The following is a 25,664-nucleotide window of genomic DNA, read 5'->3' on the forward strand; positions in this document are numbered from 1 at the left end:
TGAATTGAGACCAAGCTGACCTGGCGATCTCTGTTGCAGGTATCTTCCTTCCTCTGCCAATGGAGTGTCTGCCTCCAAGCTGACCATATTCAGCAATGTCAATTCAGATACCACTTCCACATGGTCCATGGCCACATTGTTGATACTTGGAGTCTTCATAGCACAGATGCTGCTGTTGTGCCTGGATGCAAAATGTTAGCAGTGGGAGGGGGTGTGCTAAGGAGCTGAATGTCTCACCTGAAGACAAGTCTGGGCACAAGCAGGTTTGCTGCTGTTGACTTCTCTTTGAATCACTGACACGTGCTAGCTCAAGGGTTTGCTGCCAGTCCCAGAGTAAGTGCTCACTGTGGTCTGAAATGGGATTGTGCTTCTACTCCATTGCTAAGGAGTCTGTTTGGATGACCCATCCCATCTGTGTTCTGTAGTCTTGACAAGGGCGGTGCTCCATATTTTCCTGGCCTAAGAATGAGGAGTGGTTGGGCCAGATGGGAAGGGGGGTGGGGGTGGGAATTAAAACCCTCCCAGGGAGCTTGGCTGCAACCATCCCAGGGAGATGTGGAGGGGGGGGAGAGAGAGGCAATTATCTGCTTCCCTCCCGTGCCAGGCCATAACCATAAACAGAGACGGGACATTTCATAACCCAATGACTGCTGCTTGTGTAACTTGTTTATCCGAGGCCAGGGTATAGCGCTTGCTGAGTCAGCCCAGGCAGAAAGCCCTAAGCTGGGAACTGGTGCTCACTCATCTGTTCAAGAGGCACTAGACAACTTTTTAAAAATTGGAAGGGGAAAGGCAACAGAACGTCTTTGCAACTCCTCCTGCATGCGTCCTAAGGAGATCCTCTCAAAATTCAGGCACCTATCTGGTACAAGTAACTTAGCTGAGATTATTACAAGAGCATGTTCATACATATCAAAAAGCTACATTTTAAGCTTCATGTACTCCCTTTAATTTCCCGATATCCAAATGAGTTTTATGGGCCCTAGAGCAATGAAACAGTTTGTAGCAACAGTGCCCAGCCCTCTGCTCCAACTTGCCTGGCTTTGGGAACAAGGTGGGAGAGCATTTATTCTGCTTCGCCATCCTGGATCTCTTAAAGCCTTTAGCACTGGAGTTGGCAAGTTCACCTGGTTAAGCGGCAAAATACTTTTCTCAGCTCTCTTGGGAAAGCCTTTATCGAGGAGAAGTGGTGTTGTGCTTCCTTAACAAGAGAGACTAGAGTTAGAACTATGCAAAATCATCTGCAGGCCGAGTTCCTTTCTCATGCCTAGCTACTTCTAATTTGCTTTTGCACTTGTTCCTTATGTGTGTCTGGCTCCTTGAGAGAGGGGCGGAACTGTCTTACCCAATAAAGTTTCTTAGCTGCTCAGATCTAGAGCGCTCTGGATCACAGACTGCCACCTTTCCGGAAAGACCTTCACCACAGCCTAGGCAGCACTGTGCTTTTCAGTGGGGTGCATGTCCAATCAGGCAAAGGCTATGCCAACCACAAAAATGTCACATAGAAATAAGACTCTGGAAGAACTCACAGCAGCTGTTAACCCTTTCACATGGCATTCATCATACAAAAGCCTCCTTCCTATTCATGATTACAGATGGGGAGGAGGGGGAATATTGTAGCCAGTCATATGAGAAAAGCTTCAGATCATCTGACTATCATGTACTGGTTGAAATCATTGGAAAGCATCTGAATCCATGTTCTGTTTGAGAATGAAGAAATGGAAAGTGTGTACATTTATAGGAACTCATTGCTTCTGAGATGGCTTCAATGATGGTGTGGTAGATTTCCCGAAGCCAGTTTTTTTCTTCTCCCAAGTCTCACAGGCACTAGCTCTTTCAGGTGAATCTGGCCAATATATTGATATGTTCACCTCTGATGCACCTCTGATGCTCAGGATTCAGCCTCTGATGCAGCTATGGCTCTTTTTATCGATTGCGCTTCACTATCAGGCCCCAATCCTGATTCCCCTTGGGTGCTGGCGAACGTTATTTTCTCCAGAGCTTTGTAACATTGGCCTCAAGGTTTCTCCCTCCCTACCTGACCTCCTTCTCCTCTGCTGTATTAATTTTCTCTCCCTAGACTGTGCATTTTCAGCCTTCGCAAACTCCATGCTAACCACATTAGAGTCACACATCATTAGCTGCCAGATGAAACTGCTCAGGCGTTTCTGCAACTTCGCATTGTGTGATGTTAGCATGGATGGATGTCTAAAAGAATCTGGGTCTCATGCTGGATCTGACTATCAGGGTTCTGAGAAGCTGATTAACTAGACGTTTGGCGTGGGAGGGTGCCACTGGGCCGTAGCTGTCCTGAAGACGGGCAGGTGCCATCCCTGTACTAGAAGTGTCAGCTGTTGCCTGCCAGGGGTTTCCAGACTAACCCAATGTCATAAGCCGGTTTGGCATTCAAGCTCCAAGTGGGTTGTGTTGATCCCCAAACTGACAAGGGGAATTTCAACCTGAATCTTCTGGGCATCAGCTCTCTGATAGATGTTCAGTGCTTTCGAATAAGCACCTCCCTGGCTTGCTTTACCAGCTGGTTTTTATTTCCTGGGAGCCCCAGTACTGCCTTTCTGGATCACAGAGTCCTTCAGTTTGAGTGAAATGAATTAGAAAAGGGAACTCTTCTTCCATAGAGATGGGAGCCCCACAGCCAGAAGCCCACCTCCAAATCCTTATAACTTAACCCTGCAGTTAGAAGAATAACCACCCACCATCTACTGCACGGTGGTCTGAAAATCTTACTGCCCTTTGCACATTTGAACATAGAACCGTAGAATTGTACAGCTGGAGGGGATCCCAGGGTTATGCAGTCCAACTGCCTGCAGTGCAGGAATGTCAGCTAAAGCATCATGTATCAAACAATCCTCTGTCTCACTTGGATACCCTTTTGGGCATATGGCTGGATTATATGAATGTGCAATATATGTTTAAATTAGGTATGATAGCTCATTCACATATATATATATTTGCTGGGTTGGTGGATTGTTCATGGGTGCAGATGGTTTCCCCCTTTTCTTTTATTTACAGTAAAGTAAGAATTCAAAAACCTTTTTGCAGTGCTATCTACCTGATTTGGAACATCTACAGTGGCAGGTTTTACAACAGGATTATAGTAATAGTAGATACTGTGCTCTGAAATGGAGCCAGCCACGAAACCCATGTTATGACCTTGGCCTTGCTGTTCTTTTTGTTGTGGGGATTCAATGGGATAGTCCCCTCATTTGCTGCCCTGAACTGCAGGGAGGAGAAGAATACAAGTGGAATAAATATAGACATTCTGAAGTCTCCTCCATGTTTGGCTTCAAGCTCCACTCTCTTTGTGACAAACCCATCCCTTTCCCCCAGGAATAGCAATGATGGGATGTGCCCTTTGCTGCATCTTCCGGTAACCCCACAAAATGAGAACGGTGGACTTTGATTTTCTTGGGGAGATCTGGTGGGAAGGGTCACTGCTACCTTGAAGCACCTCCCACATCACATTTCCTGCTCTCCATTCCTTCAGGTACAATGGTCCCAACCTGGTGCTGAAGTATGACAAGATACGGGGCCGGCTGGTGAACCTTGCAGTGGATGAACGTAGCTCCCCATATTATGCACTGCGGGATCGCCAAGGCAATGCGATTGGTGTGACAGCATGCGACATTGATGGGGACGGGCGGGAGGAGATCTACTTCCTCAACACCAATAACGCCTTCTCCGGTGAGTGCGAAAGCTGTTCCTTCCTGACATTTGCCTGCTGGCAACCCAATTAGCATATCCAGCTTCTCCTGTGCCCTTTGAACTTTCTTGTCCTTTATCCATCAAGACCCACCTGCCTCTCAAGAATCACCTTGATCAGTCTTACATCTTTTACTAAGTTCTTGCACCTACCCATTGTCTGCCATGAGCCATCTCCATTCATCTCTGCTGTGATGCAGCCATCCCATAACACCCATTAAACACGTGGTACCCACCCATCAGTCCACATTCACTCACTGATGATGAAAACATGATGTTCTCTTCACAAACGATCCTATCGTTAACAGGTCCTGGCATTTATCCTGCAAACAGCAGACTGAAAAGGGAATGGGAGTGATCCACAGAGGGGCATGTGGCTGTGGTGGTGATGGACAGTGGTCACTCTCCTTTCTTGGCAGATGTCCTGGCAGTGCAGGCTCCCTTCCTTCACACCGTTGGCTTTGGGGCTCTTCACCTGCCAGCCCCGAGCCACTGACTCCAGTTCTCTGACCTTCACTGGCCACCAGGGTGGGATGTTTCAAGGCTGGAGTTAATTTCCCAGCTGAGTGATTTTGTCGATTCTCTGGCAGCAGCGGGTGGCGGGGGGGGGGGAGGGAGTGGGGGAGGAGAGACTTGGCTGCTGACTCAGGGCTTTGCCACATCTCTAGTTGCCAGCAGGGACTGCAGCTCCAGGAGCCCTGGGATCTCTGAGGGACAGGCAAGTATCTCGCTGGGCAAGGAGACATCCTTTGAGACAGCATTGGGATTACGCAAGGGAGAAAGTAGTGAAACCCCAAAGCATATTCTTTCCCACCCCCACCGGCAATGCTGCAACCTAATGGTAGAGGGTCTAATATTTTCTTCTCTGGGAAGGTGGTTCCCTAATTCCTAGACTGCTGCTAAGAGACCCTTTGCTGCTTTAGGAGCAGAGATGGTGTTTGGCATGCTTTTGCAATGCCTAGGTGTGACCAGCCTCAAAATACGCACTGTTGGTTCTGTCCCAAGGCCAAGCCCCTTCCTTGGGGCTACTTAGGAATTGCACCCAAGTCAACAGATGCTTTGCTTGGATGGTTTCACATGTTCAAATCCTAGAAATATGTTGCTTGATCAGATCTGGCAGCCTGTGGCTTGCTCTATGGCAGTGGTGGCCAAACTTGGCCCTCCAGCTCTTTTGGGACTACAATTCCCATCATCCCTGACCACTGGTTTTGTTAGCCAGGGATGATGGGAGTTGTAGTCCCAAAACAGCTGGAGGGCCAAGTTTGGCCACCACTGCTCTATGGGTCCATGCTGGAACTACGCCATTTCTAGTCGGAATATATCTGGAAAAGATAAATGCCCACCCACCACCACCGCTTTTCCTTTGGTCCAAAGCACTGCTTGGGGTCTCCGGAAATCTGCCTAGAAAAGCGACCACTTCCCCATCGCATCCTTCCCGAGTAGGGCTGGGCCCCTCACCTGCAGCATCGACCTGCTCTTGGCTCCACTTATCAGTCTTCCTGACACACCTAATTACTGCTTTGCAGCTGCCAAAGGCTCCCTAAATCAGCCATTCACATTACTCCTGGCATCAGGGCCCAGCCAGTGCATGCCATTGATTTTCCCCTTTCCCTTTATGATGAACATGGCTCCGCGCTGCTCTGGCACATTTTACCTTAATGAGTTTATTCTTTTGGGCCTCCCTTACCAGCCCTTAAGCTTTGCTGGGGTTGCTGCATTCATTGTCGCGCAGTCCTGATCACAACCCTGCAGTACCAGAGAGCAATTAGGCATTGGGCGAGGCCGGCAGAGTAGGGGGAGCCCCAAAAGGCGGATGATCAGGAAGAGGCATCTATGGGCAGAGGGAATGTGATCCAAATGGGACAGCTGCAAGGGTTCAATCTAGATCATGATTCGGGGGTGCATTCATCACTTGCAAAGATCTGCATCTCTGGGTGTCACACTTGCAAAGTGTAATGCTGCAGTTCAGAGCCAGGCTTGCAGCAAGTCTCTGCACACCAAACCTGCAGTTGCTGGAGGCTTAGGGTGCCTCCAGACTGTCATTCTTTTGCAAGAGCAATTCAATTCAGATTTGTGTAATTCAAATGGATTAAAGCACTCTGCTGCCCTAGCTCAACAAACCCACTTGCAGGGGACTTTTTATGGTTTGGAAAGTGACAGCAAAATGCACTAAAGAGTATGGCATGAAGAAATGATTAATGGGAAGACGTGTAAACACCCCAGAAGCAAATCAGGATGTTCATTGGGTCCTTCCAGATGTCTCTTCTCTTGAGTATTCATCATTATTTGTGCTCATGATGGTGTCAGGACAGTTTTATAGGATCCCACTTTCAAGCCTGTTCATCCCTGAAAAGGTTTCAGGACAAACATACTGCTTTGTTTGCAATAGGTGCGTGTTCTGTAGTTCAGTGCTGAAAACCTGCAACTTTTCATATCACAGAAGTTCAGGGTCAGTGGGTGTTTATCCAGTTTTTGTTGCACTAAGCATAAGTTCCCCTTCCGATGGTGATGATGTGCTCCATGGGCATCACAGAACAACTCATAAAGTAGTAGATTTGAGGGTGGTGTAAACCCTCCACTAATGCACAATTATTGCATCAGTGACATTTTGCAGAATATACACACAAAAAGCACCAGTCTGAAGGGACCCGTTGTCATATAACCTCCCCATAAACAAATCAGAACAAATGCATAGTCTAACCAGGCAAGATTTGTGCAAGCAAATCAGGATGAATGCTGAACAAACAGATCGTCTGGAGCATCAATTAGAGAGGGCCCGTAGCATAATTACATGGTTAGGGCTCCAGAGAAAGTCATGCACAACCCAGACTGATTTCCTGTCTTGGGAGAGAAGGAGAGAAAGGGAGAGCTGATTCAGCACCTGGCCAGGAGACCCTGAAACGTCTTGATACCTTATCTCTCCTTCCCAGGTGTAGCTACCTATACAGACAAACTGTTCAAGTTTCGGAACGGGCGTTGGGAGGACATCTTGAGTGATGAGGTGAACCGGGGTGTGGCAAGCTGGTTTGCTGGGCGCTCCGTGGCCTGCGTGGACAGGACGGTGAGTGTGTGGAACAGGTTGGGGTGGGTTGGCTTGAGGCTGTGATTTCAGGGCTGTGGGTCAGGCCCATGGGGGGGGCAGCTGGGAGCCGAAGATGCACCAGTGCAGTTGTTTGGAGGAGGGGAGGACATGGGCTTAGAGGGGCCTGCTCTCCACCCAACTCCTCAAGGCCGAGCTCTGCCTCCCCCTCCGCCTCCCTCACAACTGTCAGGACTCCCATCAGGGACTGCCATGCCAGGCGGGTGCCGTGCTGCTGATAAACACAGCCTGTCTAGGTGATTTATGCCCCTGTCACCTGCGCTTTCTTCTCCCTCTGCCTTGCGTGGCTTATTTTCAAACGATTATTGCTAAATCAGGGTGCTATGAGGGAAACAATGGGGGGGGACAGGGAGTGGTTGGAAGAGATGTCTGAGGCAAAACAGGGGAGCGTGAAGGATGGTACCCCCCTGTTTGGGAGCCCATGGCTGGACTACGCTGCTCCTGCTCAGGTGCCTGCGACTGGCTTTACCTTTATAGACTCATCCCTGTCAGGGCCCTGGGTGTGGCACCCTCTGCATCTGTCCTCGTGCTGGGAAGAGAGGGGTCCAATCCAGTGAAGACTCAGGCCTCTCACCTGCCCCCACGTCCCTTCCTACAGGGCTCTGGTCGCTACTCCATCTACATAGCTAACTATGCCAGTATGAGAGTTGGGCCCCATGCCCTCATCGAGATGGACACAGCTGCCAGCGACCTGGAGAATGGCATTGTGGCACTGAATGATGTGGCGGCAGATGCCGGAGTCAACAAGTTCACAGGTATGAGGGCAGAGGATTGTCTCCCAAGAGCTAGCCCAGCATAAGGGGAAAGGCTGTAGCTCAGTGGTAGAGCTTCTGCTTTGCATGCAGAAAGTTCTAGATTCAGCCCCAAGCATCTTCAGGAAGGGAAAAGAGTTTCCTGTCTGAACTCAGTTGGTAGAGCATGAGACTCTTAATCTCAGAGTTGTAGGTTTGAACCCAGTGTTGGGCAAAAGATTCCTGCACTGCAGGGGGTTTGACTAGATGACCCTTGTGGTCCCTTCCAATTATACCATTCTATGATTCTATGACTCTAAATACTGAGCTAGATAGGCCTGTGGTTTGGCCCAGTATAAGGTAGCTTCCTATGTTCCTATACATGGCTGGGCATTACGAAGAGTGACAGAGCTCCTCTAGCAACTGCCACATCCGCCCACCATTTTGTTTTCCCACAATGCCTCAGATGTTCTATTGTTGGAAAATCACACAGATCCCAGCTATTGGGAAAACTAAAATAGCAGTCAAAAGCCAAGTTTGGCCAACTAAGCCCAAGCCTCCAGTATAGGGAGGTGTCTGGTCCTGGCTGGATGGTGAAGTGTGGTGGAAGACACCAGCTGGGAAACCTCTCCCCCCCCCATTGGAAATCCCAGAGAGGGAAGGATCAGAGCCAGGACATTGGTGGTGGGACACTGAGGTGAGATCAGAGGGGGGAAATTGGGAGGAGATGCTAGATACTGAAGGGACAACAGGGTTTAGTGAGCAGGAGGAACCTGTGACAGGCAGCAGTTCAGACTCTGAGGCTGAAGCAGAGGAGGGTGGTCAAGAGACTACTGAAGCATCCTGGGAGTTTCCCTCCCCAGCTGCGATAAGCTCCCATCCCTCCCTACTCCCCAAGAACACGCAGGATAATAAGGAGGGCAGAACAGAGACCAGAGGTGCCCAGACACAGTTTGAGGCTGCCTAGGAAATGTCCGGGAGAGGAGGAGTCTTAGGAGGGGTGGATGGCAGACACCTTCAGTCCTGGCAATTGGGGGGTGTTGCTGAGCTATATGCCATTTTTGTCTTGCTCTCAGTCTCTGTGGCAGTGAACTGCCACTGACTATTTTTGTAATAATTGTGGTGGTGACCATTGCTGGTGAAGACTGAACCCCAACATTCAAGTGAAGTTCAATAATTATTGTGAAAAGAGGTGTAAGGGAGGAGGAGAGCGAACCAAGAAGTGGATGGCTTGATGATTTTGAAACATCTTGACGGGAACCTGTCACACTTGTAATGCCCATATTGCGCTAACTTCTGGTTTTCATTGCTCCTCTTCCCAGGGGGTCGGGGCTTGGCTGTGGGGCCCATCCTGAGTGAAGCAGCCTCCGACATATTTTGCGACAACGAGAACGGAGCCAACTTCCTCTTCAAGAACCAGGGTGACGGTACCTTCATAGACGTAGCGCCCTCTGCTGGTGAGTGAGTGGCAAGGGTGAGGGTGTCATCGGAAGCCATTAGCTGTGGGGCAGAACTCACCAGAGCAGCTGCTTGGCCCTCTTTCATCCTGGTGGGGTCCTGCCATTTCCTTGTCCCTCTCCTTGCCTGCTGGTGTGTGTGTGTGTGATGAGTGCCTGAGGGCTCAGCCACCACCAGTAATTGAGCGTCTGGCTGATCACTGGAGTTTAACGAGGTGTCAGGGTGGCATCCATCACTGTGGTGCTGCTGATGACACCTATTCCCTTTAGAAACACTCCTTCCTTGTCAGCAAGAGAATAGGAGTAGGGGGACCTGCGGGGAGAGGCGGGAAGGATGGGTTAGGTGTCCATGGGAATCTGCAGAGGTCCTCTGGCCCCTGCCTGTGGACTGCCTGCTCCACCAGCCATCCTCTGCCCCCTGTAGCCTGCCCCCCACTGTCCCATCCTCTGCTGTCCCTTGACAGGCTGAATTTGAGCCACTTGGGGCAAGAGCTGCCTGATAACCTCTGAGCTGCTCAACCTCTGAGCCCGGCATCAGCAGAAGGGAAGGCTCAGTTGAGTCCACAGCGTCCTTTTGCCTTCAGGGCACTCTCAGCCCTGCTGACTTCCTCTGCCGCCTTCCACAGGCCTGGATGACCCCTACCAGCATGGTCGCGGCGTGGCGCTGGCCGACTTCAACCGCGACGGCAAAGTGGACCTGATCTACGGTAACTGGAATGGACCTCACCGGCTCTACCTGCAGATGAGCGCAGGTGGGCGCTTCCGAGTAAGTGTCACGTGGAAGAGGGGGGTCCCCAAATGGTGAAAGGCCTGGGCTGTGAGCAGGGAAGTGGTGGGATCAGGGAGGGAGAGTCCAGTCCTTGAAGTGCCTAAGAAAGAGTGGAACAGAGAAGCCTTACTCAGGCATTCAGTGAACGCTTGGTGTTGGGGAAAGATACAGTGTGTGTGTGGGGGGGGTGTTTTTGTGCAAGGCCATGTGGGCCAGCCACACTCCTAGCTCCCCCTCCCCCCCAGCTCCACAAACACTTGCCAGCTTTCGTGCATTGACTCCTGAAGTTCTGGAGGAGGATTCTTTGTGTGTTCAGCTGGATGCGCTTAGGATCAGGAACGTTGTGCAATTGAGAGTTCCCAGTTGCGGGCACACTTCCAAGTGCGCTCAGCTGAATATGCGAACCCTTCCCCTCAGACCTTCCTGCTCAATGTGCGAAGGCTGGGCTGGAGCAGGCAGGGATCCCCACTGCCACCGCCACTCTGCGCTCCCTCTGTGCTTTATCCCCCCCCCACGCATTCTGGAAAGCCAGAGCAGAACTGCAGATCACCAAGGAGACTGCTGCCTTTGCCCCCAGCTGGGCCGCCAGATGTTCCTTGTTTTTAAAGGGTTGCCTCGTCTTTTAGACCCACGGCTCCGCACCGTTGCTTATTCCTGCCATGTCAACCAGGCAGCCTTTTCCTCTCCTTGGTTCCTTCCCCAGCTGCTGCCTTGCAGGAGACTGCAGTCTCTGCGCTGCGCCCAGCTCCTCCAGCTCTCCTCCCCTCCCCACTCCACGGCTCCCCTGTATTCTGGCCCTTCCAGCCACAATGCCTCCTGACCCCTCCCCTCCTTAGACCTGAGCTTCCTCTTGGCCCTGCTCCAGCCCAAGCCCTGCCCCACTAACCCCCGTCCTTCCCCCAGGACATTGCCACGCCCAAACTGTCCATGCCATCACCCGTCCGCACCGTCATCGCTGCTGACTTTGACAATGACCAGGAGTTGGAGGTCTTCTTCAACAACATCGCCTATCGCGGCTCATCCGCCAACCGCCTCTTCCGGTGGGTGAGAGCCACGTGGCCACCAGAGGCTGGGGCAGTGGGCTCCCCATCTTGCCAGGCTCCCGGGCACTGCAGGGAGGGCGACCCCCGCACCAGAGTCTGTGGTGAACCCGCTGCGTCCTTAGGGAGTCCTGCATGCAGAACTTGAGATTATGGGGCGAGGGAGGGGGGACGGCTGGATTCTGCATCCAGAATCTAGCGCCTTTTAGTTCCCCCACTGCTGTGACCCACAGGAGGGCGTGTCCTATCCTGCTCTGCCCTCCCTCCAGTCAGCTGACAGAGCTGTGACTGAGCTCCTTCCTACACCGCTACTAATACAGCAGTTCTGTTCCGCCTAGACCACATCCCTGGAGGTTCTGGCTTTCACTAATTAGCACTTATGCACGGTTCCCATTAATTGTAGGCAATCAATGGCTCGTTAAACAGAGCCGCTTACATTTCTCAGGCTAATAAAGTGATAGCAGCAGCATGTGGCAAATCTGGGCAGTCCGTGCGGAAACCTGTTGCTATGCGAGTGGGCAGGGCCCCTTTCTGGGAAGATAAGGATTTGGCAAGAGAGTGTGTGAGCAAAGGGTGGTGCCCACTCAGGAGTAGTGGTAGTAGGCTTGACTCCCATGACGGGCCCTTTTGTGGGAGGGAAGTGCATCTTCTCTGCACTGGCACACTCCCCTTCTGCCACAGGGTGGTCCGCCGAGAGCATGCTGACCCAGCCATTGAGGAACTGAGCCCTGGTGATGCCGTGGAACCCGAGGGGCGTGGCACAGGTGGGTCTTCACGATGTCTCTTGAGGAAAATGATCAGGTGGCTTCGCTTAGAAGGAGTGGGCTTAGTGAAAAGAGGGCTTACTCTAACCACCAGACGGCCTGGGGTAGGGGCTTGTTCCAAAATTTGTATTTATACTCCACCCTGCATATAAATAAGGTAAAGGGACCCCTGACCATTAGGTCCAGTCACGGACGACTCTGGGGTTGCAGCGCTCATCTCGCTTTATTGGCCGAGGGAGCCGGCATACAGCTTCCGGGTCATGTGGCCAGCATGACTAAGCCGCTTCTGGCGAAACCAGAGCAGCACACAGAAATGCCGTTTACCTTCCCGCCGGAGCGGTACCTATTTATCTACTTGCATTTCGTGCTTTCGAACTGCTAGGTTGGCAGGAGCAGGGACCAAGCAACGGGAGCTCACCCTGTCACGCCGACCTTCTGATCTGCAAGCCCTAGGCTCTGTGGTTTAACCCACAGCGCCACCCGCATCCCCTGCATATAAATACCCAGGCACAAAACAACGACATCAAAACAATCAAAAATAAAGCAGAATAAATATCTAAGACCAGCATAGCAGGCAACAGCAAGAACAGATAATCTGCTTCAAGCCCAGCATAACCATTACATACATATCACCAAAGTGACTGGCAGGCAAACAAACAGGTGGGCTTTAGCTTGGTGCTGGAATGACAGCAGAGTTGGTGCCAGGTGCAAATGTTGAGAAAAGGTGTTCCAAAGTTGCGGTGTCACCACAGTGAAGATTCTCTCTCATACCGCCACTCAACCTATTTCCCCTAGTGGTGAACCCTCCTTGCCTCTTCTGCCTCACATTCTCTCTCATACCGCCACTCAACCTATTTCCCCTAGTGGTGAACCCTCCTTGCCTCTTCTGCCTCACATTCTCTCTCATACCGCCACTCAACCTATTTCCCCTAGTGGTGAACCCTCCTTGCCTCTTCTGCCTCACATTCAAGTGAAGTTCAATAATTGTGAAAAGAGGTGTAAGGGAGCAGGAGAGCGAACCAAGAAGTGGATGGCTTCTTGTGTCCCAAAAAACTTACACCAACATCTGAAGAAGGGATAATCAGCAGGGGAATGGATGCAGGGAGCATCTCCTCACTGCAGAGACAGCAGGCACTCAAAAGAGACAGGAGAGGATTGGCAGAGCTGGGGGCTTTGGTGCCCCATGAAAAGATCAGAACTTTATGATTTGGTGGGTGGCGGGGAGAGAGACAAAATATCCTCTTGCCCCAACTCCAAGAGTTGGCACATGCTTGGCCAACTCTTAGAGCAAAGCATGAAAGCAAAGTATTATTATTATTATTATTATTATTATTATTATTATTTTCAGCACTTTTTGCAAAACATCCCTAAGTGACCTTCAAAATATTAAAATACAAAACAACTTACCAAACAGTAAGAATTTATACCATATCATAACCCATAAAAATAATTAAAGTGTGCCTCCATCAAGAAGATGCAAGATGACTCCTACCCCACTAAAGGGTGAAACAAAGCCAGGCCAGAATCTTACTTCACGACAATTAAATTAAGATCCAGGGGTTGGCTGTGTGGAATTCCCACCCACCACTAAGACGCTGAAATGTTGAGTAACATTCGCAGAAATGATGTCGCCATTTACAAAGCATTTGGCACCAGGAACTGAAACAGTTTCTGGGGTGAACAGGCACACGGATGGTCAGTGTCAGTGGAGGCAATTTGGGTGGAATCATGGGGCAGAGATGTAAGAAGTCCTATTCCTTGACTCTCCTGCTGGATCTTATTCCAGCCATGCTTGTGGAAGGTGAATATGGTCCTATGGGTGCTAAACAAGACCTTTGCTTATGGACGTTGTGTCATTCCAGGGGGGGCAGTGGTGGATTTTGATGGCGATGGGAGGCTGGACCTGATCCTGTCACATGGAGAGTCCATGGCCCAGCCGCTTTCAGTCTTCAAGGTCAACGAGGTGGGTGCTGAGAGGTGCTCCTCACAATGCGCTCAGATCCCAGCCCACATCTGAGCAGGCACGGTCCACTCCTTCCTCCCTTTCGTGCCTGCTCATTCCTTGGCTGACTCTGTCTGTCCATCTCCACAGGGCGCTGGCAACAACTGGCTGCGAGTGATCCCACGTACGCGCTTTGGGGCATTTGCTCGTGGTGCCAAGGTGGTGCTCTTCACACGTCAGAGTGGTGCCCATCTGCGTATCATTGACGGAGGGTCTGGGTACTTGTGCGAGATGGAGCCCGTTGCCCATTTCGGCTTGGGTGAGTGTGGAGGAGTTGGAAGCAGGGCTTGGAGCCTGAGCGGGGGGTGTGCCCTCCCAGGTCTCTTCTCGTCCTGTCCATCTTCACGGCCATCCCAATGATGCTTCTGAGCTTCCTGTATCCCATCTGCCGCTCATCCCTGATAATACCTGCCCTGCGTTACCAGAACACATTGCAAGCTATGCAGACATTTGTTTCTGTCCTTCCTCTACAAAACTCCCTTCAGTCTGAAACCTCTGCCTCTAGGCATAATACCCCATCTTTGAGTCTGCTAATGTTGCTGAAAAACAGTGTAGATTGGGTGAAACCTACCTATCCCCAGTGTGCAGCCAGTGTGGTGTAGTGGCTAAAAGTAGTAGACTCATAATCTGGTGAACTGGGTTCACGACTCCGCTCCTCCACATGCAGCTGCTGGGTGACCTTGGGCTAGTCACACTTCTTCGAAGTCTCTCAGCCCCACTCACCTCACAGAGTGTTTGTTGTGGGGGAGGAAGGGAAAGGAGATTGTTAGCCGCTTTGAGACTCCTTCAGGTAGTGATAAAGCGGGATATCAAATCCAGACTCCTCCTCCTCCTCTTCTTTCAAAACATTTGGAAAGTCTGCTTCCTGTCCTCATTTAAAAAGCCAGTGGCAGGAGCTTGCCGTCCTAAAAAGCAGAGCGGACGTGCGTTGCAGCGAGGCCCCTGCCTGCCCCCTCCAGCTGTTCCTGCAGAGGGGATGGCATGTCTCCACACCTCATTACTCTTCCACAGCCCCGAGGTGGCCCAGATTAGTGGGGCCTGGCCGGGTTAGACCACGCTATGAGTTGAGAAGCCAAGTGGCACGGGAAGTCAGAGGGCCCATGCCCCACAATGCCCCACATCCCTGCTCACAGCTGGCCTTGTGCCCAAGAGCCATGCTAGCATTGGCTCAGAGTGCTTGATGGAAGGACATGACCCTCATCACATCCCAAGTTCTTTCATCTCTGCAGGAAGAAATGGTTGAAAGGGGGGAGAGGGAAAGGAAAGCACAGACCACCGCATGAGAGGAAGATGCTTCTCCAGAGCAATTCAGGTCCCTGGGTGGGCTGCAGGGTTTTTTTGTTTATCTCTCCTGGGCTCAACCCTTCCTTGCTTTTCTTCCCTGTAGGACAGGATGAGCCTAGCAGCCTGGAGGTGACGTGGCCAGATGGCCGGGTGATCAGCCGGTCGATAGCAAGCAGTGAGATCAATTCCGTGCTGGAGATCCCCTATCCCCGGGACACTCCGGGATCACCCCTTACCATTCTGCCTCTGGAGGTGAGGCCTGCCTTTGCCAGCCATGTGCATGTTACTTAGAACGGATCCCTCCTCAATTTCACCCTTTCCTCTTTGAAACATTTTTCCGTTTTCTCATCTCACTGAGAAAAAGGGCCATGCAAAATCCTGTTGGAGGTTCTGTGCTGACAGAGGTATTATTTTTGTCCCCTTAGAAAGGCAAATTGCAAAACTAAGCTGTGTTTCCTGCATAAGGCATGTCAAGAATCCTCGTAATAAGGACTCCCTCCAATAACAAATTCAGTGCCCCCTTGTTGAAAGAAACGGACATCAAAAGAGCCACTGAGGGTGTCTCAGCAGGCAAAGGGGAATCCTGAGCTTCTCAGAAGTGCAAATAAATAAATCTAAAAATAAAATATCAAAAGAGGGCAATTCCCTGTCTCTTAAAAGAAAGTGAAGGCTGAGTGTGTTCACTGGTCCCTAAGATTTGCGGTTCGCAGAGTGTCATATAAAAAAACCAAACAGAAAATGGGAGAGAGTGACTTGCTTTAGCTGTTTATGACCTATAGCATACAGAAAGAAGATGCACTGCAATATTTTTTGTACGGGCCTCTTCTCCCTTCTTAAGAGTGAACTGTGGTGGTTGAGTGCCTGTCAAGTAAAATGGGGCCACCCAAAATTAAGACAGTGACTTCCAAGTAGTTGGAGGGGGCACTAGATTTGCAGAAGAAGTTACATTTGGGGTTTGAAAGAAAAGGACAAGCTCACAGGCTACTATTAGTCAAGGTTTTCTCTCTCTTTCAAATGTCATTTTCTTTTAATGGACAAACTTGGTGTTTCCTTGCCCAGTTAGGCAACAGCCTTCCCAAGAGGGTGTCCACTTTCACATACACCCTCCTCCCCAAAAGAGGACACAAGTTGGCATAAAATTTGCAAATGTCAAGTTATACATATAGATGCAAACTGAAAAACAATTACTATCATTTAAACAGAAATACAGGTGGGAAGACTCTGGCCAGGTAACCTGTGTATCTGCTCTGGCTGCTGTTTAGATGTTCAGGTTCAGGGCCCCTGCTCACTTCCCCTTCTTAGAGTGCCTTATTTTTAAACTGGACTTGGACCAACCAGACCGTCGACTAGAGGACTCCTTGAGGCTGATCAGCTGGCCTAATTTCCTACTCCTGTGTTATGGGGTGGCATACAAATGCCACTAATAGCACCAGTTATTTGAGTCTGTTCCCTTTGAGTGGTCTGTTTTGGAGCTCCCTGATTTGTGGCAGCAACAGTTCAAGTGATCAGGGAGGCTGTAAACCAGCCGAAGGGGCCTTGGTGTGCTAGACAGATAATAACTGAAATGACGTTTCTACAAAATGTGCTTCCGTCAGCTCAGTGAATTTCAGCACTAGAGTTGCAGCGGAAGGAGGCACAGAATGGCTAGACAGTCCGTGCCAAAAAGTTCTGCAACACGACTTCTTCAGCTCTGGCTGCAGCAGGAATTGCTGGAGTTATTCCTGGTGAAGTGGTCCAGAGCAGACTTTGTCTTTCCCCTGCTCTGCTTCCTCTGCTGCCATCTGTCAAGTTGACCAGTAAAGGCTGCTGAAGTTTGCAGAGAGAACCTGAATATTCACTTGCTTTGACGAAAGGTCTGAGTATGAATTTGTACACCATCATCAGATAGCTGGACCAGTCATGTTCAGGTGGATGGGCAGCCAGACAAGGGCAAGCTATGTAGGTTAGATAACCTCTCTGTTTGGTGGATGCTGAGTTGTGAATTCTCCGTGTTCAATGGCAAATTTACTAGATGTTAAGAGGACCTGCATCTACACCATGGAAATGAACATGACTTGCTCCTGCCCATCCTCCCAAAGAAGCCCACTACCCAGGAATCTGACGTGGGTCCTTTACTGTGCATTATAGGAAATCACTTGCAAAGGATGCCCCGTTTTCTTTTTTAGAGGAAGTGGCTCTGAATATGAACCCATTTGTACATATGGATTTCTCCCTTCCATTGAAGTGAAGTGGAAAGGCCACGTGTCCAACGAGTTCCATATGTGAATCACAGAGTCTGGGTTTGGGTAGTCTGGCTGTAGCATTACTCCCACTGCTACACAGAAATGTTATAAATACTGGAGAGATGTGGAGTTGCAGCAAAATATGTCATCCCCTTCGTCACAGATCTTAAGAAGTCTAGAACAGCATGCAACCGACCCTTTCCTTTTTTGCTGCCCAGATTGCAGAACAGTGAATTTGCCCATTGCAAAACACTTGGAGGTGAAGAAATAGGCACACAAGGCAATTGAGACCTTGGGGAATGATTGGGGAACTCATCTCATCTCCTGCCAGCTATGAAAGCCCAGCCTAGGTTCCCCTGCTGTTTTAAAGTGTTGAGCAGAAACTTTCTGTATACCTTTGAGAACTGAGATGATAACAAAAGAGACTTAAGGGCTGAGAGCTACCACATTAGCTGCTATATGGTCTGAGGCAGCCACACAAACCCCCCGATTTCCTGGAAATAGCATCTTGGAGGAGGCAAGGTAGAGAGGGAGCCGAGGCTGGGAGGCAATTAGGCAGCACACAGATAACACATTTCTCTCTTTCCCCCGCAGTGTGGCCAAGGCTTCTCTCAGCACGAGAACGGGCGATGTGTTGGTGAGTCACCTGCAAGGGCCAGCTCAGTGAATGGTGCTCGGGTGCAATTTCCTCTACCCACAACGGGGCTTAATGGGGCACGAGGCAGGCTCTTTGTGGCAGCCGTCCACAGCCGCACAGCGGTAGTCTCTGGGGATAAAGGAACAGCCCAACCGTGGTGCTAAGAGGCTGTTGTTAGATTCTGTCCTGTCCTGGGCCTCCGTCACACTCTCTTTCTCTCTCTTTACCCCCCTCCCTCCCCCCGCCCTCTGCCCCCTTTCTCAGATATGGATGAGTGTGCAGAATTCCCCTTTGTCTGCCCCAGGGGCAGGCCCATCTGCATCAACACATATGGCGGGTACCGTTGCCGCAGCAACAAGCGCTGCAATCGCGGCTTTGAGCCCAACGAGGACGGCACAGCTTGCGTTGGTGAGTGATGGCTTTGGCAGAGCAGAGGGAGGGAGAAAGAGAGGCGCTCCCCACAGAGGCTGAGCCCTCCCTTGAAGCCACCCGAGCGGGGAAAAGTTTACCTGAGGCTGGGTTTTTTTTATTTCATAATCCCAAGAAGGGAAGGAGCAAGGGAAAGCAGTGAAGCCAGTGAGGTCCTGAGCTTGGAATCACGATCTCTGTACGTTGACCAGTGAGAAGATGGCATGGGGTGGGGTGGGGGACACTGTAGCGCCTGCTTTGTATGCCGTGTTAGGATGCCTGAGCAAAGGAGGAGAAGCAGTAAAGTATACCTTCAGGCCAAATATGACATCTGGCATCAGGCATGGGTCTGGAAAAGCGTAATAGTTGCCGAACAGCTGCAAAGCAGTGGGCAAAGAGTGCAATTTGCAGGGATGTGTGGAAATGGGTGCTTAGTTACACACCTGTTGCTTTCCTCTGTATATTCAATGGTAGGTAGGGTTACCAGGCCCTTGTCAGGCAGCAAACATTTGGTTCAGCCCCTGAAGACCTTCCTCTTTGCCAACTGCCACTAACTCTTGCCTTGTCTTTGTCTTTCTCTTTCCTTCTCTCTGTCTCTCTTTCTGTTTCCCTCTCTGTGCAGCACAAGTGGCCTTTTTTGGTGGATACCCTTCCTCAGGGAGCTGGCTGGGCCCCATCTTGCCCTCTGCCCCTCTTCTTCCACTTTGCCTCGGACTCTGCTTTCACTCCTATGCACTTTAAGCCTTGCCAATAAAGGACAAAAAGCAGCCTTTATAGATGGAAGTGGCTTCCCCTGTACTCCTCCCCTCCAATCTCTCTCATCCAGTCTTCTCATGGTGGTCCCTGGGAACATGGACTGAGGTGGGGGCAGCCATCTTTGCAAAGGGCACTACGCAGCCCGGCGGATGACACTCTCTCACTAGTGTCACACCCCTTGCATGTTTTCTGAGAAAACAAGACAGGGCGGAGGCCCCACCAATGCTTTGTCTCCTCAGAGTGGCTGCCATCTTCCTAGGAGCTTGCCTTTAACCAAGATGGCTGCTCCCGCTGGTAGTTGCTTGCTTGGTTAAAACTGATAACAGTTACCCTGTGCCTGCTGGTTTGGCCTGTGACATGATTGCTTCCCTTCCCTCCTCCTCCTTCTGCTCCCCCAGCCCGACTGGACCGGGATTCACCTTGACCTTGTCTTACCAGTGTGTGTCTGAAGTTTGAACCCACCCGGTCTCTCAGCTCACTCCACCCAATAAACTCTGCACTGTCTATAAGCACCTGCTTGCAGCTATGCTTGGGGGTATGGGTGGGAATGCGGGGCCACAACTTATATTCAAAAGATAGGCCAAGAATGAGGTGGTGCCAACATAGGCCAAGAATGAGGTGGTGCCAAGCTATGTGCCAGTTTCCTTTTGTGAGAGACATGTGTGAACCTTCAGGGAGGTGGGTAGCCATAACAGCCGCAGGGTGAATGACTGCAGGCATTTGCACGGGACTTTGGCTACACACAAGGAGGCTTCAACTTGTAAGACAACTGCATGTTGACTATTTGCCTCCCAGCCAAGGCCATGCCATTCTGCTATTTAGTAGCTCAGTTGTTTGAGCTGTGGTGACTTCTTTCCTATGCAAACAGCTCGACCAAAATCTTTAAGCCCTTGCAATTTCTATCACGATTGCAGAATCTGTGGTCCTCCAGATGTTGTTGGAGTCCTACTGGCCCAATAGTCAGGGATGATGGGAGCTGTAATCCAACAACAACTGTTTTTTGTTAGATTATTCTAATGCATAACATGCACACAACAGAAGTGAGCAAAGCGCTCCATACCAAAGATTGTTACAAGGCAAAGGTAAGGGCGTCACATGGAAAACAGGTTTCCAGCATGGCCAATGCCTATTATACTATGAACACCATAACTGTGAAGGGGATATGCATGTTTGTAAATATGCAATGCATATGTAAATAAAATGAATAAAAATGGGCATTACCCAGGGTGTCTTGATTGGCCATGATTTCTCTTTTGTGTTGATGGCTGTGCATTTCCCATTCTCAAGTTATTGTGCTCCTGCCTTAGACACACTGAAAAACATGGTTGCTACAAAAAGCATTCAGTAAAGGAAGCCTAGAAGGCTCAGGCAAGCGATTTGTGCCACAAACCAGGAGGGGGAAAGGGGAAAGGCAGAAATCCATGTAGGTACCAATCAACCTGACTTGGCAGAAGATACCTTCACAAACCCTTGTGAGGGATCAAGCCATTATCCTTGGACTACAAATATGGATGAGCTTATGTTAAAATATATTGCAAGAACTAGAACCCCCAAAGTTCTTCATTGGTTCAGATTAAAATCCAGGCCAGAGAAGGACTAAAAATGTCCCATGTTCCTGCCTCCCATCCATCACTGCCCCTTCATTTCCATACTTTTGTTTGTTTGTGTGCTTCAGCAGTCAAAGGAAGAGGGCAGTTGGCATGCTGTGTGCCAGATGCGAGAAGCACTGGAAAATGTAACTCCAGTAATCTATGCCAATAGTTCTGGGAAACTACATTTCCCAGTACACCTTGGGTCTAACACAGAACCATAGCAGCATGCAGACAGTAAAGAGGGAAGGGGAGAAAGAGACCCCTCTCTGTTTTCCTGCTGTTGGAGGAGCAGCAAAGATACATGCAGAGGAACAAGGGGCTTGAGCGGGCATAGACAGGTGAATGGGTATGGGTTGCCATTGTGAGGGTTTGGATAAATTTATGGATCTTGTCATTTGGGGGCACAAGTGTGAAACAGGCTTGGAACTGAGTTCAACATTCCTCTTAACTATTTTCTGAATTAGGGGTGGGATAGTTCATTCCTGCTCCCCATTCCCTACCCAGCTCAATTCCAAACCTAACTTCAAAGTTCATTCATCACTACCAATGAGCGATATTTTTTGTTATTAAGGAGAGAAAAGAAACTCACACCTTTTGGGGAGGGTTAATTATTTCCTGACCACATTTGACTGTTCCTGAAACCTAAGATGATGCTTCTCATTCAACACCCTTCATAAGTTTATCTGGCTCTCTTTTGACTAATGACATTACTCTTCCTGCTTCTAGAGATACAGTTTCAGAATTTCATTCCATACATCTTTGTCTCATTTGCAGCCTAAATATGCTTCTTGCAGAGAGAACAGATCCCTTTGCTATTTTTGCTTGTAGAATCCTAGGACTGGAAGGGGTCTCGTAGGCTGTCTTCTAATGTGAGGAGCCTGTGGATTGCTCTCTGCTTAACTACAATTCCCATCATATCTAGCCATTGGCCATGGTTTCTGGGACTGATGGGAGCTGCAGTTTAGCAGAATCCCCACTCCTTACTTGATGCAGGAAATCTAAAATTACATCAAAATTACACCCAAAATCCCAACAGTCAGCCATTCAGCCTCTGCTTAGAACATGTCTAGGGATGGAGGGCCCAATCCCCACTGGACATGATTAGTTCCATTGCCAAAGTTCTCTTAGCACTGAGAAGATTCTCCTAATGTTCAACCAAAATCTACCACCCAGTAATTTACGTCCATTAGGTCTACTTCTGTCCTCTGGAATGCAGAGCTTTTGTGGTTCTTCAGCTTTAACAATCCTCTCTCCAATATGATGTAGAATCAAATCCAAGATATCATGACCTCTTGGGGCTCTCCTCTAGAGGATTCTGTTTCCTGAAGCCTTTATTTGTTTGCCTGAAGTCCTGTCACATCTCTGGCATTGTTGCCAGGACCCACATCTCCCTGATGGGAAATTCAGTTGGCCTTGCACTGCTGTGAAGCCTTTGTCCTCTTGAAAAGCAGAACTGCTTTTTCTCTGCAACCGTTTCACCTGTACAGAAGGAGCTGATCGATTTGGCCAGACTAAGCCACAGAACAACAAGCCTCAAAGTCTGGTGTCGCCAAGAGAAAGCACCATTGCTACAGCACATCATTTATTTGCTGCATTTCATGAGGGTCAGAACAGCTTCCCTTTTTTCCATGCACTTCCATGCACTTCATGTTGCATTTCTGCTGAGGACTCATTCAATTGTGAGTTCACAGGGCAATTTTGCAGGAGGGTGTGTACGTAACTAATGATTCTATCCCACCCTAGCCTCTTCCTATCCCTGACCTTCTCCATCACTGTTATCAGTGAAACTAACACAAGAAACGTAGTAAATAAGAGGCAGAGAGGAGGCAGGGCAGCAAGAGCTCCACATCATGGCTGATTAAAAAATCCCCCACCCGGTCTTCTGCACTAGGTATGGGTTTACCTGCCCTAAAGATCACATTTGAAATACATATTGGGCAGGAAGCTAAAAAGGCTGGATGCAGGGATAATTTGAATCTGGGAAATCTTTATTTACAGTGTGTGTAGAGAGTGGGAAGAATCACAGAATGGTAGAGTTGGAAGGAACTCCAAGGGTCATCTAGTCCAACCCCCTGCAATGCAGGAATCTCAGCCAAAGCATCCATGACAGATGACCACCCAACCTCTGCTTTTAAAAACCTCCAAGGAAGGAGAGTCCACCACCTCTGAGGGAGACTGTTCCACTGTCGAACAGCTCTGGCTGTCAGAAAGTTTTCTCCTTTCTTGTAACTTGAAGGCATTGGTTTGATGTGGGGCTCCAGATTCTGAACAGCTCATCTGGGTTCCAGTCCAGGTTGGAGACATCGGCCATTTGGTAGCCCATTAGGTGCCTTCCAGTTCCATGATCCTGTGCTTCCGGCCCCATTTTAAACCCTCAGAGGTCTTTGCTGGTGATTTATATGGCCATATTTCTTAGAAAGGTAAGTCCTCATATATGTCTAAAATTGAGAGAGAGAGAGAGAGAGAGAGAGAGAATTGACATACCACTATGCTGCTGATGGAGAAGCAGAAATGCATGTAGATCCCATGATAGTTTGATTGGAAGCAGACCTCAGGGGATAAACAGTGGCAATACAATGTCCACATATATGCCGTGTGAGTCCCATGTTCACAAGTGTGTGCCTGAATGAACCAGAAATGTGAGTGAACGTTGGTGTGCCACACAAGGGTGCTGATAAGTGTTGGTCACGTCACACCGTATCATTCTTTGCCATGTGCTCAAATGTGTATTTGGGTTTTAATGTGCCTCCGTGAGCTATGTGTCTGGATTGTGTGCCTTGCCTAGTTCTAGGGAACTGAACTCTTGAGAGGCTCTTGCTTTCCGTGCACCTGACCTAGCAGGGGCACTGAGATACCTACAGCTGGAGTAGAGGCTGGAATCACCCCCTTGCTCTGTTGAGAAAGTCACATACTCTGGGCACCTGGGCTGTGGTTCTATAGAGCTTCCATTGATCAATTAATATAAGGAGATGTGTCACTTGGCCAGATAAGTTCGAGAGCACAACCTGAAGGAGTGACCAAGCCTTTTCTTGCTTCTTTGCTGCATATCCAGATGGCAACAATCAGATAGGACACTGGTGCCCTCTGGAGGGGAAAAAGAAAGAATCAGCAGCCTATCGTTGCAAGCTTCCCCACACCAGAGTACAGTAGTGGACGTGGGGAAACACTACTTTCCCATGCTAAGCACTGATGCCTGGATAGTCTCAGATCATCTCCTTGGAAATAGAGCACAGTTCATGCTCTTGATAAAACTGCTTCACTGTCCACTGGGTGCAAAATGGCTTTCCTCTGGATCTCTTTGGAGGCTTCATTTACCTGCTAAATGGCTAAATATAGGGTGCCACCCGAGCCATCTGTCACAAAGGTTTGCTGCCCCAATGAGGTCTGCATAATTAGTTGCCATGGCCAGGTTTTCACCCTCACCCCCCACCCCACCCAACAATTTGGGGGTGGTGATGGTCATGGGAATTTGGGGCACTTTTTTACAACGCTGACCCTGAGGGTATCAGGAATGGGAATCTAACCATGTTTTCCCCAGTGGTAATAGCTGTCTGAGAGAGGCCCATGAGGTCTCCTCATGAGATTGGAGACACGTGTGTGAACAGGAACACTTAACCACTGCTGCGCTCACTATGATCCTTCCTCTCTGCCCAGACATAAATGAGTGCACCTATGGTCTGCATAACTGCAGTCACGTCTGTGTCAACACACAGGGTGGGCATTCCTGCCAGTGCCACCCTGGCTTCAAGACTGATCCCCAAGATGCCAACAAGTGCCTGGGTAAGTTTTTAAACTGTCATTTATTAATATTTTAATCCTTTTTGTAAACCACTGCAAGCTTTTATTACAAACAAGTAGTACAGTGGTGCCCCGCAAGACGAATGCCTCGCAAGATGGAAAACTCGCTAGACGAAAGAGTTTTCCGTTTTGGAGGTGCTTCACAAAATGAATTTCCTATGGGCTTGCTTCGCAAGACAGTGTCTTGCGAGTTCCTGCTGGGGTTTTTTCCTTCCCCCCCTTTTTCTAAGCCGCTAAGCCATTTATCAGTTGATCCGATCAGCAGATAAGCCACTAAAAGCCGCTAATAGCGCTAATCCGCTAATCCTTCAATGGGCTTGCTTCGCAAGACAAAGAAACCGCTAGACGAAGAGAATCACAGAACGGATTCTTTTCGTCTTGCGAGGCACCACTGTATATACATTTTGGGGGGGGGGTTAAAAAATAGTAGCCAATGTCTACTGAGCAGGCCAGCAGCTGTTGCTCCAAAAAGTCTGCAAGCAATGAGCCAGACCCCCAGACCTTCCATGGTGGCAGGCATTGCCATAGCATGTCCTCTTCTAGGTCTCTCTGAGGTGTTTCATGGCACAAAACTGTGGAAGAGCTGGGTCAGCGACTACCTCTTGCAATAATAGGGAGTAGGGTAGCCGTTTGCTGCAGGCATCATTTTTTCAGCTGCAAGGAGTAGGCTCCAGGGAGCTGGTTTTCCTTGCTGCTGGGCACTCCGTTGAAATCCCCGCTGGCATCTGCTCCTCCCGCTGGGTGAAATATGTCTCTTCCTTCTGTTTTTCAGATGTAAATGAGTGCAGAGAAAGACCGGCCCCCTGTGATCACATCTGCCACAATGAGCCTGGCTCTTTCCACTGCCACTGCCAACAAGGCTTCTCCTTGGGGGCAGACAGGCGGCGCTGTGTGAAGAGCTGATTCATTGGCAATGGTGTTCCGCTGTGGGCGCTGCCAGCTGAAGTGCATGCCCGGCATTAGTGGCTCATGCGATAGACAACGCCCAGCTTCTGTATGGCAAAAAGGACAACTTCTCTCCCCCGAGTTAGTGATTCCACTTCCTCCAGGCGAACCCACTAGGACCTGTTTGGAGAACCGAATCACCCTTTCCTTGCTTTTCTTGAATAATAATAATAAAGCTCTTTCCTGACTCTCGCGAATAACTTTGGGGTTTATTTGCCCAGATTTTGCCCAGGTATTGCAATGCAACAAAGTTCAGAGAGTCCTGCTGTGGAGTCATCTTTGTAAGCCTGAGGACCAGGCAAAGCATTCTTGAGTTCAGCCCAAAATGACTTCCTAGCTCAACACAATGTAACAAATGCTACCTAGGGCAGTAGTGGCGAACCTATGGCACGTGTGCCAGAGGGGACACTCAGAGGCCCCTCTGTGGGCATGTGTGCCG

General features: G+C 49.7%; 1 protein-coding gene across 2 annotated transcripts in view; it reads left to right on the plus strand.

Moving 5' to 3' along the window:
- CRTAC1 (cartilage acidic protein 1) overlaps positions 1–25,425 on the plus strand; it is a 36,879-nt gene extending 11,454 nt beyond the window's left edge. The window contains exons 3-16 of one of the 2 annotated variants that reach the window (XM_082224984.1): positions 3,506–3,702; positions 6,651–6,781; positions 7,419–7,575; positions 8,874–9,008; positions 9,635–9,774; positions 10,681–10,817; positions 11,499–11,581; positions 13,444–13,544; positions 13,674–13,842; positions 14,971–15,119; positions 17,684–17,726; positions 17,991–18,134; positions 24,137–24,262; positions 25,053–25,425. In XM_082224984.1, coding sequence (XP_082081110.1) covers positions 3,506–3,702; positions 6,651–6,781; positions 7,419–7,575; positions 8,874–9,008; positions 9,635–9,774; positions 10,681–10,817; positions 11,499–11,581; positions 13,444–13,544; positions 13,674–13,842; positions 14,971–15,119; positions 17,684–17,726; positions 17,991–18,134; positions 24,137–24,262; positions 25,053–25,183 — 1,843 coding nt within the window. In that variant the 3' untranslated portion in view covers positions 25,184–25,425. Of the gene's footprint in view, positions 1–3,505; positions 3,703–6,650; positions 6,782–7,418; positions 7,576–8,873; positions 9,009–9,634; positions 9,775–10,680; positions 10,818–11,498; positions 11,582–13,443; positions 13,545–13,673; positions 13,843–14,970; positions 15,120–17,683; positions 17,727–17,990; positions 18,135–18,756; positions 18,918–24,136; positions 24,263–25,052 lie in introns of those variants that run through there. The other variant, XM_082224985.1, reaches the window with a different exon arrangement.
- The last annotated feature ends 239 nt before the right edge of the window (positions 25,426–25,664 follow it).

This window comes from Podarcis vaucheri (assembly GCF_965113315.1).
Source record: "Podarcis vaucheri genome assembly, chromosome: 5".
Taxonomy (NCBI): Eukaryota; Metazoa; Chordata; class Lepidosauria; order Squamata; family Lacertidae; genus Podarcis; species Podarcis vaucheri.